This window comes from Brassica rapa, chromosome A09 (genome assembly GCF_000309985.2).
Source record: "Brassica rapa cultivar Chiifu-401-42 chromosome A09, CAAS_Brap_v3.01, whole genome shotgun sequence".
In the NCBI taxonomy this organism is placed as follows: Eukaryota; Viridiplantae; Streptophyta; class Magnoliopsida; order Brassicales; family Brassicaceae; genus Brassica; species Brassica rapa.
In genome coordinates, this window is record NC_024803.2 from 44,346,617 (window position 1) to 44,359,977 (window position 13,361).

The window sequence follows — 13,361 nt, forward strand, 5'->3', positions numbered from 1 at the left end:
CTTTTCATTAGTGTTATCTGATTTTTAACATTAGAAAAAGTTTGTTTGCGACATATTCGAATATTTATCACCCGCTAGTGTTTCTCTATTTTGATTTCCTACCACCGAAACTTTAGAAAGAAATATTATGAAGTTTCTAGTGCAAGAAATCATAAAAACAAATTAGCAAAAAACAGTAAATATCTATTATGTGTAAATATTACCTTCAGAGTGTCAATTTTTTTATTAATAATCGACAGTAACAAAGTGTGATAGAAAGTCCTGAAAGAACGATTGTTCTATATATTAAGACCATGTTTTATTTACATTAGATAGTATTTTTGTTATAAAATTTTATAGTCCTTGATGACCGATTAGCATCTCAAACTCAATTTCATATTTCATTGATTTTGACTAAAAAATGCTCTAGTTACATTATATTTTCCGTTCTATAGTGAAGTAATCAATGAAATCACTTCATCAATAGAGTATTATTTTTATTTTCAGAATCAAAGTAAAACTTAATTCCATTATTATGGATTTACGCCGTTTTAAAGTAAAAATAAAGTTTACTAGAAATATTTTTAGTGAATATATATAGATCTTAAATTCAATCTGATTTTTTGTGTTAAAACCCCTAATATTATAATGAACATAATTAATTGATGTTTTATTTGGCTTTGTTGCATTGGGAAGTTGATCGTTAACATGAAAAACAAGAGAAGCCTAAAACACGCTAAACCGGATCCATGTGCACCCACGTGACAAAAAGATCAAAATCACAAGCAAAATGTTCCAAAAGATAATGATAACCTTTTATTTTCACCATCATTAAGATTATCTACACATCTCACTATCAGAAAATTTATAGAACATAATTTATCTAAAGCTAAAATGATATAGGCGGCATCTCCAGTTGTGCTCTATAATCTTCTCTATAATTTCTACTAAAATAGAGTAATTCTATAATAGAATTATTATATTTTAACGAAAATTATAGAGATGATTATAATAGAGTTATTCTATTTTATTGAAAATTATAAATGAGATTATAGAGCACAATTAGAAATGGTCTAAGAATGTTACATTTTGGATAAAGTGATCCATATATAAAAGACATTTATGTCTACAGTAACTCTTTAAAAAAAACATTGATCTCGTATAGCCTAACTTAATATGGTTGTACAACGGTGGATAACATATTTATCATTTTTTGAACACATTTCAGTACATACCTCTTACCTTTACAGCATTACCCAACTAAATCAATTAAGACAAGTCTCTTTATTCTTCCTTCCATTACAAAGATCAATCATCACTAAGGAGACTACTACATCGTACTTCCCCTTATTATGCTACAAGAGCGAAACACAGTCTATCTAGTCCAGAGGTTTTCCGAGTATAACTTTGAATTATTGTTCAATTCATGTTCAAAATTTAGTCAGAGATATCATTGATCAGATAATGCTTTGAATACTACTTAATTTATTGAAACATATATAAATAAATCAAATATTTAGATATGCTAGTAACTAATCGCCACCAGTCTTGTTATTAATGATATCAGTAGCATTTTTGACTGTGGCCACGACTCCAGATACAGATCCTTTAGCCTTTTCAGTGACTGAATCCGTCGTTTCGGTAACCTTTTCCGTCACATCTTTTGTCATCTTACTTACCTAATTAACAAAATTAGTGAAATATAAACACAATACTAATCAAACCAAATGCATACGTACATACGTACGCCTATAAAGTTAATCAGAATAATCAAATAATAAAATGGAGTTATAGAATTACCCGGCCAGACGCAGTGGAAGCGACATCTTGGATATACTCGGTGGTTTCCTTCACTTGCTTCGCTCCGTCCTTCACTGCATCTGCTGCTTCTTTCACATTTTTGCATTGCTCTACCTCTTCTTTTCCCTTTATTTAATTTATCATAATCAATTACAATGTTTTTTTTTTTTTGCCAAATATATGAATTTTCATTAAAAAATGATGCTTGTTTGTAACTTGTTACAATGTATATTATCGTACAACATATTACAATACGAAACTCTACACTGTATGCATAGCTAATTTCCAGCAGATCCTGTTAGTATGTAATAATTAATTAGATATCAACATATTATAGCTTGTAGTTGAATTAATATGATACTACTGGAATAGAAGTTCTAAAAACCTTCAAATATAAAACAGATTTCAAAATATCATGAATCTGCCATTTTATTTGAAACTCTTAAAAATCTCTATGTTTCTAAAATCATCATGACTACAAACACCAAGTGAATAACCTTGTGAAATAAAGTTTTTAGTTGAGAGAAATATGAAATATCTATTGGTTCTTACTTGCAAGGGCCTTGGTGACGCGGAGACGAATGCCCTACAGAGTGGAAAACTCCTTACCGTTTTTCCACTGTAGATCAGAACTTCGGCCAGTTTTGAAGAGAGCATCAACGAATGCATCGTAACTCTTGTAGTAGTACTCTGAGAATATAGGAACCTTAGAGAGAACAATCGAAACCCTCACAAATCAGAAATTATGATTTTAATCATAAATAAGACGCAAACTCTAGCTAAAAGCTTTATATATATACGATCATCATCCCTTCCATCGTGGTCCCAGTTCTGATCGTCCGGCTATGAGCAATTATAGGGTTCTTTGTGCTTCGTCTTTAGTATAAGAGAATTTTCCCAAACCCTAATTGTTCGGCTATGGACTTGTTCTTCGTTTTTAGTTACTTAATGATATGTTTATTTGTATTGAATTTAAAATTGAATATGTTTCGTAACGTATTACTAATTATTTATTTTATAATTTAATAAGCGTACATCTAGAAAATTTGTAAATGTATTGCTTTTAACTTTAAACTAATAAATCGTAATAATTTTCGATTTATTATATTGTTTAGTTTTGGTCTATTTCAAATTTACACTACAAAACGAACGTGGTGAACGAATTAGAATTTAGTTCATGGTCTTATCCCGCTTGCTGTAGTGCCTGAAGAGTGAAGACACTAGCTAACTACAAAACCAAAAATGAACCAACATTTGAAATTGGACCAATCAGTTGTCAATCGTATAGTTGTATCATCAGACAGCCTTTAATAAGGGGGAAATCTTTTTTTAATTAAAAATATGTTCATAGCGAAATTTATGACTTTCAACTGTCACCAACCCTACATTTTGCTATATAAACCCTAGAAAACTCATTGTAAACCTCAACAACATACGACTATACGAGACAATCAATAGTATAATTTATATAAAAGAGAGAGCGTTGAGAAAAGAAAGAGAGATGTCAAGAGTTTTGTCAGTCGTTTGTGTCTTCTTTGCTCTGACTGTCGTCCATGCACGTGCTCGTCAAGTGCCGGGTGAGTTTGATGAGGGCAAGACGACGACACATGACGATACAACCACAACGCTCGTGCATGCAAGTGCCGCTGATCAGGCACCACCAAAAAGCCTCGGTGACAAAAAATGCATCGGAGGCGTAGCAGGAGTCGGCGGATTCGCGGGAGTTGGTGGTTACGCCGGCGTGGGAGGTCTAGGTCTGCCACTCATTGGAGGTCTTGGCGGTATTGGTAAATACGGTGGCATAGGCGGTGCAGCTGGAATCGGTGGTTTCCATGGCATAGGCGGTGGTCTAGGCGGTGTAGGAGGCGGTCTAGGCGGCCTTGGTGGAGTCGGTGGTGGGATCGGTAAAGCAGGAGGTATCGGTGGTGTTGGCGGTCTAGGCGGAGCTGGGGGTGGTTTAGGTGGAGTTGGTGGTGGAATTGGTAAAGCTGGTGGTATTGGCGGTGTTGGCGGTCTAGGCGGAACCGGGGGTGGTATAGGTGGAGTCGGTGGTGGTGGTATCGGTAAGGGAGGCGGTATTGGCGGTGTTGGTGGCATTGGCGGTGGACACGGCGTCGTTGGTGGCGTTGGCGGTGGGATACTTCCACATCCTTGATGAAGATACGAAGCTTTGGTAGAGTTTTGTGTTGATTATCCTTAGGGTGACTTTTGATGTATTTTCTTGTTTGGGTTTGTGTAACGTTTCCTTCGATTTGGCCATCGTGTTATGTAATGTGTGACTATGTTTAGTCGTTGATCATAGTTACGTTTGTTTTAGTATGAAGTTATCTGCTATCTTTTCGTGCATGTTCAAAATTAAGGGCGGAGAAATTATTATGCTTCTAATAACAAGATTTGTTTCAAAATTATATATACAGTAACTATGATCTTAAGTATTAGGGATTATAATGCTAGCTTTCATTATTCGTTATTATGATCTTAATCGTGAGTATTAACAATGAACATTTCAGAACTTGAGCTTAATATATAGTATTCCCTCCATTTTTTTGTATGATATTTTAGTATAAACACACAAATTATAAAAAAAACATTTGATTACAACAAAAATAGTTATTAAAAATAGTTAATCATTACTATTTTGAACAAATAAGACAAAAAAATACACATTGACTTTAACATTTTAATTAGTTAATTTAATAGTTTTTAGATAGACAATTTTAAAACATCATACAAATTGAAACAAAAATATTTTCTATAATACCATATAAAGATGTTATACACATGCAAACGAAACTTTTTTTTTGATAAAGAAATGCAAAAGAAACTTTAGAGCTAATCCAATTAATTAGTTATCGTGGGGATTTTTTGTTGTTGCAAAATTGTTAATTTTGTCATGGTGAGGGGCGGGGGAGAGAGACAGCAAGAATCCACAAAGTGTAAACAATAATAAATAACATAATTAATTGCGTGATGATGAGATGGACAAAAATTTAAGAAGATACGTTTGCATGTCAAACACTTGTCGTGTCATTTCATGCATCGTCCTCTCTACAGTATGTCGCTGTGTCCCGGACTTCAAAATCTCATGCAATTTATTACGACGTGTATATAATATATAGCCTCGAGTATTCTTTTTGTGGCCTGACTATTATTGTTGATAAGCTAGCTAAGCTAATGAAAGTTCAAGAAATTAGCTGTTATATTATGAAGTCAATAGTACTTTGTTTTGTTTATGTCTTCAATCTTCTTTTTACGACAACGACAAGTTTCACAAAGCCCGTCACGAATCGGATCTAGCCTCACTAAATGCACACTGATTGATTCGCTTGCTCATTTGGTAACTGATATTATTATTAGTTTTTTTTACTACGTTCTTAACAAGGATAGACAACTCCAGTGAGGGATTTTCACTTTCACTCCAGTATTTAAACAAAAAATAATGTTAAAAAAATAAAAGTAAAGATGAGGAAAAGAAACTTTCAGCAAAAATATCTCAAACAATGATTTTTTAGATGCTGGTAAGATACTTTGAACCCACATGTCCAATTTTTAGTGGTATTAATTTTGTTTAAATTAAAATATAATTATTTAACTAAGAACTTACCAAAATAATAATATTTCATAGATTAAATATTGAAAGTGCTCTAAAATAACCATAATGTGTCTCTACAAAAGCGCTATATATATAGTTTTTTTTTGCTATATATATAGTTGTCAACAAAAAGAACCTATATATATATATATATATATGTGGAAAGAAAATCAACTCCAATAGCAATCTCATTACCATAAACATACACAGAAGATATTAAAAAAACTATATCAATGAGAAGTCTGCAGAAGCTTTACGTGACTTTTCTGATCATCGTTTTTTTATTTGGTTCGAGTAATGGTAAGCTACCTCCGTTTTGGCCTATCACCGTCGTCACGATGACGAATTGTCTTGGCAATAAAGGAAAAAGCGGTCCACTTCTCACCGTTCATTGCAAATCGAAAGAAGACGACTTAGGAGTTCACAAGTTGGCAGTCGATAAGAATTACCACTTTAAATTTCAAACAAATATCTGGAGATCAACACTCTTCTTTTGCAGCTTTAAATGGAACAAGCAGGTCAAACGGTTTGATATATTCGATGGTTTGAGAGATATAGACGAATGTCATTATCAATGTAATTGGACTATCAAAGCTGATGGTGCATGCAGGCTTGGTGAAAAGATTGCATGTTTTCCATGGAAATAGCTTGAAATTTATGATCGTGTGATTCGTGATGATGAATATATAGATGATCAAATCAAATATCTAAATAAAACTATTTGACTATACGAAAAATATTTTTACTCTCTCTGTATTCCTATATATATATTTGGTGTTAATTATTTGAAATGTCTAAAAGAGTAGGTGAGAAAATGTCATTTAAGTGGGCGTGGGCCTCGTAAAAGCCCAGTAAATAAAAATATAACATGGAAAGCTTTCCTTAGAACAAACATTCGGTTTAACAACATTAAATCGGATTCAGTAGTGATCGGAGTCAATTGAATCGAGCGAAGATGACGGAGGCGATGATAAGGAAGAAGCCAGGGATGGCGAGTGTGAAGGATATGCCGCTGCTCCAGGATGGTCCGCCACCGGGTGGGTTTGCACCGGTCCGATATGCTCGCCGGATATCCAATACGGGTCCTAGCGCCATGGCCATTTTCCTAACCGTTTCGGGTGCATTTGCTTGGGGAATGTATCAGGTCGGCCAGGGTAACAAAATCCGCAGGTAACAACCATATTCCTATAACAACGATGAATAAATAAATCTAGTTACATGTTTATTGTAGATGTAATTGCAATGTGTAGGGCGTTGAAGGAAGAGAAGTATGCTGCTCGTAGAGCTATACTTCCCATTCTTCAAGCTGAAGAAGATGAAAGGTAACGATTTGATATCAATCTTTGTTTTTGCAACTATTTTTTTTTTTTTGTAACCTTCAGACAGTAAAAAAAAAAAAAAAAATTTGTAACCTTCAGACAGTGTTGCTCAAAAAAAAAAAAAAACCTTCAGACAGTAAGTAACGATATTTGTGTTAAATAGGTTTGTGTCTGAGTGGAAAAAGTATTTAGACTACGAGGCTGATGTAATGAAGGATGTTCCGGGATGGAAAGTTGGCGAGAACGTTTACAATTCTGGTCGTTGGATGCCACCGGCTACTGGTGAACTCCGTCCTGATGTTTGGTGATATACTAGTTTCTCACAAATGCATACGATGATGATGAATGAATGTTTCAGTGAGGATTAATATGTTCTTGTTTTATCTTTTTCACTCGTTAATAAGAAAAAGAATGATTCAACATACAGTTGTTCTTGTATTGTTTTACTGGAACATTTTGTGTGTTTTGTGTAATTGTTTCAATGGTCAAGAATACTTTCATCCCATCATATGCAAAAAAATAGTGGAAATGTACAACAAAAACCGTCAATTAGATCAAATGCTATCCAAGAAATGAACATTTTAGGCCCTTCTCATGTAAAGTGTAAGTGAATGTACATTGGTCCTACTGTATCTCAACTTGTAGTACGGGTCCAAATAATAATATACAAAACTATTTCCCTTGTGAGTTTGATAAGACACTGGCAAGAACAAAAATGGGTCGGTTTGGTGTTTCTTGAAAGAGAACAGAGAAGAAGAAATAGTCTTAATTCGGCGGCTAAATCAAAAATCACCCATGTGGGTATCTTCTTCCATATCTTTAGGTTAAGTGATGTCTGAGTAAAAGGTTGCAGGGTTTTGTGTGAGAACATGAATAACTGTTTTCAGAGGATGGGAACCAGACATTTACACAGTTGGGAGGAATCAGCTTTTAATGTTTTTGTTTGGATCAGAGAATGAAGGAACCAGAAGAACCCATGGTTTTGATTCACTCACTCATCAACACATTTAACATATATGAAACTTAAAATTTTACTTTCTCGTCCTTTTGTTTGTCAATTCTCTGTTCTGCTAATTCAATGACTTTGCATGCAGAGTCTCAGACTTCAAATGAAACTTGCTACTCATAAATGTCTAGGATGTAATTTTTTTAATTTTATATTTGGTGAAATAAAGCTACTCTGGTACCTTAAATTATTTTGAAGTGCAAGTTGACAAATGAAAAACTTAAATAATGTTAAAGATTATATATATATATATTCACATATTGCAAATTTCGTATCTGAATTCGTTTAAATTTATAATTGCTTATATTAGATCTATATCATATGTATAATGAAAAATGGGATTCCATTGTTACATTGTTTCCAAGAAATTATCAAATTAATATATCATTAGAAACATTTATATTTTCTTAAATAAATGATTCTTTGTGTAGATATATGAACTTTTGTTTTATTTATCTGGTCACCACTCTCATCAGATCAATTGCATCACTAATGGATTTTGCATATCCTAGATAAATGCATGTTTTGTTCGCTGGGATTTGAGTAATCATAGCATTTAGGTAATAATGGTACAAGATAATCATGTGTAATCAATCATTTGTCAAATTAAATTCATTACAAATTGGTAATGATATTGCTAATAATTCATTAATCACCAAAATAACAGCTCTAACTTATGAGAGTATTCTTCCAGTAATGAAACAGCATGATATTAGTTGTTCCTTTTGTTCTTCTTTGTTTTCCTAATCAGCTACAAACAAATACTATTCCAATGCAAATTATACTTACTTTCAGCTACAAATTAATTGCAAACTGCATTGATTTTATAAATAATTTTATTTATTACAAATACTATTGATTGAGTATTTGTAATTAATAACAAATTATTCAATCACATTTTTAATATGTGTGAAGAATGTCATGGTGACACTTATTAAGAAACAGAGAAAGTATTTAGCAAGATAAAAACATAATAACATTTGTCATATTAGATTAATCAAAACTTCTTACAAGTTCAGAATCTAAAATGAAGAACAAAAATAATACACAAGAACAAAAAAAAAAAAACATTCGCAAAACAAAAGAATAAACAGTTATATATAAAAAGCCACATCTCTTCAAAAACAAAGAAAAAACCGCAATTTTTATTTTCACTTTTTTTTTGTTTTTGGGTTTCTTCTTCAGAGAGGGCTTAGTTATCTCTTTGATTTTTTTCCCATGATCATATCTCCATTTTGTATTTTTCCTCTAGTAGTGTTTTATAATTAGAAATGTGAGATACACCGACGATGACGAGCTGCAGCAGTTTTCTTATGTTGCTTAGATTCTTCTTTCCACCTGCATGCAATATCGTGAGCCACACTCATCGCGTCCAGCGACGCACCAAACAATCCTTTCCTCGTAAATCCGACAGCATACAGTCCTGCCTCTCCTTTCCATCCGTTTGGAAACGGGTTTTTCGGTATCCCATCATCGGAGAAGAAGTCATTGTCCTGAAAAATCCAACACCAAACATGACTTCAATTAGTACTCGCATTCAATAACATAATTACCGGATTTATATTATATCTAACCAAAACTCGTACCACGATTTTGTATCCTTCTCCATGAAAAAATGTAAATATTAAATTTGGTCGTTACATTTAATGCTCACATTCAAAACACAACTTTAGTCGGGTTTTCACAAGACTCGGACCGGGTCGGGTGGGTATTTATGTTTTTCTTCCGACATCATTAAATGTTTCTAAAACTTTAAAGAAACAAAGAAAGATGTTGTGTAATTTACCTTAAGCCATGAAGGGACGTTGCTTCTGTAACCAGTAGCTAGAATAACGGAATCAATCTCAAGAACACGGCCATCCACTAGCTCAACTTTTCCTCTACCGAACTTTATGATCCCCGGGACGATTTTGATATTTCCCGATCTGATTTTAGGTAGTGCTCCGATGTCAAGAACCGGCGTTTTACCTTCCAAATTCTTCAGCTCTAACGGTCCGAGCTTTGGCCTTTTTAGACCGTATTTATCGGTATCCCCCAAGACTATCCTCGCAAGAAAGAGAAGTGTCTTGTCCGCGAGCCAAACCGGCATCCATTTCATCATCGTGACTCCTAGCTCAAACGTTGACTTCCCAAGAATCTCCCTCGGTAACACATGAACCTGAATAAACCAAGAAGAAACACAGAGTATTTATTAGACGCTCTGTTTTCAAAAACAGAGTATAAAAACAGAGGATGCTCTGTTTTGTTTTTTTACTTACCGAGCTACGAACAACCATTGATGGGTTTGCTCCATGATTGTAGAGATCAAGAGACACTTCCATACCAGAGTTTCCACATCCTACGACCAATACCTTCTTCCCTTGGTACCTCCCACCGGATTTGTAATCTCCGGCGTGAAGAACATCTCCGCCGAAGTCCTCAAGTCCTTCAAAATCCGGCACAACTTTCTCAGCATTCTCTCCCGTAGCCACCACAAGAGTCCTGCAGATATACTCAAACTCGCAAGAACCGAGCGGCCCGCTCTTCGATATCGTCTTGACACGCCACAGCCCGAACGTCTCGTCGTATTTCGCCGACTGGACCGTCTCGTTGTACTTAGGGTTGATGTCGAAGTGGGTTGCGTAGTCCTCAAGGTACTGAATGAACTGGAACTTGGTTGGGTACTCCGGGTAGTCCTCCGGGAAGGGGAAGTTGGGTAGTTGGCAGAACTGTTTAGGGAGATGGAGCTTGAGACGGTCGTACGTTCTGTTCTGCCACAGTGAAGCGATACAGTTGGCCCGCTCGAGGATTATAAACGGTACTCCTTCACGTTTCAAGCCAGCAGCTACAGCTAGGCCCGATGGGCCGGCTCCGACGATGACCGGGCCGTTGACCCAAATGCAGCGACGGGAGAAAATGTCACTGTCTGGGATGAAGTTACCGAACATGCTTGAGATGTTGAGAGACTTCTTGTTATTGTTTCTATACATCTTTAAATAGAGTTTATAGGTTACTAGTTCTGAAGGAAGAAAACAGAGAGAGTGTTAAGTATGTGTGTGTTTTGTTGTATTGCTGAAGAAGATGTATAAATAGAGAAGAAGACTTGAAGCAATTTGGAATTTGTAATATATTTTATTTTTTCTAAGTTATTATTTTTACTCATGAATGTTATTTAATTCTCAAATGATAAGCTTGCATCCCACCATCATTTGTTTATTTATTCGCTCATAGGTTCTACTTATTGTTATTAGTTTAATCCTTGTCCAACAAATACAATGATAGTTACAAGAAAAGTAGTTCGAGTATTTTGCAACCTCTTTCTTTGCATGCCATATATTTATATTACTCATGGTACATGGAAATTATTGATTAGTAAGAGACGTATCCGTATGTTTAGAGTTTTCGCTGTAACAAAACGGTCTCGATTTAGTTAACGTATTACATCTGGGGATTTTATTACTACTATTTAACTATTTGATACTTATCAAACTTGTCAAAAACCACGTTGATAATCTCATAATTAGGTGTTGACATGCCCAAAATCTCACATCTTCATTAATCACTCACCGATATTACAACCCTATTTAAATCGTTAATACGTTATTTGTGAAAAAGAAGTCCAGGGCTTATCGAGAGAAGAGACATGACTTTGGAAATACATTTGAGAAGAGAACGAAAACAGGATAATTAAGTCTGATGTCAGGTTGCTACCAACGTAGGAATCAATCAAGGGTAAAAAGGAGATACACATAGACGTTGCCTATATAATCGATTCTAAGGAAGACATGACAACGCATATTGCTACACGATCATGTATACATATAAACATGAAAGGTCCATTGGGGGGACTTGTGAGTTTCTATTTTTTTTCTCCTCTTTAGCCTTATTTTAGAGAAATAGTACCTTTTCCGTTATAGATTATCAAACTATCGCTTAAAGAAACTATTTATCTATACTAAAACTTGTTCATGTACAAATTTCTTCGTATGACTATTTTTAGATTTGATCTTTTATTTTCGTTGTGCTTTTATAGTTTTTTTTTTCAAAACATACGCTTTTTTTTGTATCCCCCTCATTCTTTGTCATAATTTTGATCTTGTAAATCAGGTTTTTTTTGGAACATAACTCACACAAACGTTTTCTCTCTCTTCTTAATATGTAGAGAATATATGTAAACAAAAAGAAGTTAATTTATATTGCAAGGTAGAACAAAATTTAAAATTCTATGTCTTTTTAATTCAATTTTTTCTTCAAAAAGATAAAATTTAGAATTCCGCGAAGCAGTGGAATTTGAGGCAACGTGGTTAGACCTCCATCAGGAGTGGCTACACATCCCACCGACTAATTAATTTTCATTAAAAATAAAAAAGAAATGCAGCTCTCCCTAAACCCATACATACACATGTGTTGATCTAGGTTTGCAAAGTATTAATGATCTGTGGCTTTTGCTTGACCTAGGGTTCAACGGAAATCGCCACCTCAAAATATATTGTGTTCATGAAAAAGAAGTATACTATTGAATTTAAATGATAAAAGACTAGTATTATAACAACCTGAATTCTTTTGTCAATTCACAAAAGAATTAATATTACGCCTAGAAAGCCATTAACAACATGGGTTTAATGATGAGGACTTTTGGCCGGGTGAGATGATTGAACGGTTTAAATCCAAAATGACATAGAATTTGTATATTGTCACACATATTATAACGGAAATTTGAATAATATAAAACGAATAAAGCCGTTCGACCGTTTATTAGACCTAGCAACATACTTGAAAATAAACTTTAAACAAATTTATAGTTATAATTTGTACCTTTTTTTTGTTGTGACTTGTGAGCAGATATATATTGTTATCAAGATCCAGTGAACCTATATTTTTATAAGTGTATATTTTGGCTGTTAAGACATTCATTGGAATGTTGCATATTTCCAAATTAAACGTACAAAATTATTGGATTAAGCAATTAACTAAGCTCTAATATACTGAGAACACGACGTGGTTGCTCAAAAAAATCCCCCATTATTGATTCGAACTTCGAATGCCTTAGGTCGAAGCTAATTATAAAATGTCACAACTGCGTACCAGAGTAATTTTGTTTCAGTTCACGTAATAAAATACTGATATTTATTCAAATGTATAAATATGAAAAAGAGAGAGAAGCAATATTGACACAAATTTATATCTGTAAGTGGAAAATGATCCACTAGTTATACTGAAAGTTATCATTGAATACGTATGTTGTGAGTCCTTGTAGTATTTATCTTCTTTTTTTTTTGTAACTTGGCTTTCATTTGTACTACATATTTATCTTACAGTATTAATTATACGGTAATCAAAATATCTTTAAAATGCACAAGCCTTTAAAAAAAAACGCACCAATCTTGAGGAGAACCAACATGCGCTTGCTGTGGCAGGGAATTTTTAACCTTAGTTACCATAAATAATAAACGAAAGTGATGAATAGAAGCTCTCGAGAATATTGATCGGATGTTCTTACCTTTAGTATAACCGACCATTCTGTATAATAATATTATAACGCGTTAACCAAAGTAATATCGTAACTCGACATGTTGAAAAGGCACAATTATTAAAAGACATTTCGCTGTAACTATCTCGTAGTATGTAAGGGTATATAAATACATGTTATACTGATTCATGGAATGTAACGTACGTACGGGATCCT

General features: G+C 34.0%; 4 protein-coding genes across 4 annotated transcripts; 2 read left to right on the plus strand and 2 right to left on the minus strand.

The window, feature by feature from the left end:
• Positions 1-1,240: 1,240 nt before the first annotated feature.
• LOC103843636 lies at positions 1,241-2,953 on the minus strand. Its single transcript, XM_009120376.3, has 3 exons — positions 2,332-2,953; positions 1,780-1,905; positions 1,241-1,658 (listed from the first exon to the last, which is right to left on the minus strand). The coding sequence occupies exons 1-3, from the start codon at positions 2,446-2,448 to the stop codon at positions 1,512-1,514; spliced, it is 390 nt and encodes a 129-aa protein (XP_009118624.1). The 5' UTR covers positions 2,449-2,953; the 3' UTR covers positions 1,241-1,511.
• Positions 2,954-3,188: 235 nt separating this feature from the next.
• Positions 3,189-5,245, plus strand: LOC103843637 (glycine-rich protein 23-like). The gene has a single exon (XM_009120377.2). It carries the CDS (start codon positions 3,281-3,283, stop codon positions 3,932-3,934), a length of 654 nt encoding a protein of 217 aa, XP_009118625.1. The 5' UTR covers positions 3,189-3,280; the 3' UTR covers positions 3,935-5,245.
• Positions 5,246-6,250: 1,005 nt separating this feature from the next.
• Positions 6,251-7,195, plus strand: LOC103843638 (NADH dehydrogenase [ubiquinone] 1 alpha subcomplex subunit 13-B). Its single transcript, XM_009120379.3, has 3 exons — positions 6,251-6,541; positions 6,622-6,693; positions 6,854-7,195. The coding sequence occupies exons 1-3, from the start codon at positions 6,327-6,329 to the stop codon at positions 6,996-6,998; spliced, it is 432 nt and encodes a 143-aa protein (XP_009118627.1). The 5' UTR covers positions 6,251-6,326; the 3' UTR covers positions 6,999-7,195.
• Positions 7,196-8,664: 1,469 nt separating this feature from the next.
• On the minus strand, positions 8,665-13,050 carry LOC103843640 (probable indole-3-pyruvate monooxygenase YUCCA3). Its single transcript, XM_009120380.3, has 3 exons — positions 9,955-13,050; positions 9,483-9,854; positions 8,665-9,189 (listed from the first exon to the last, which is right to left on the minus strand). The coding sequence occupies exons 1-3, from the start codon at positions 10,663-10,665 to the stop codon at positions 8,962-8,964; spliced, it is 1,311 nt and encodes a 436-aa protein (XP_009118628.1). The 5' UTR covers positions 10,666-13,050; the 3' UTR covers positions 8,665-8,961.
• Positions 13,051-13,361: the final 311 nt, after the last annotated feature.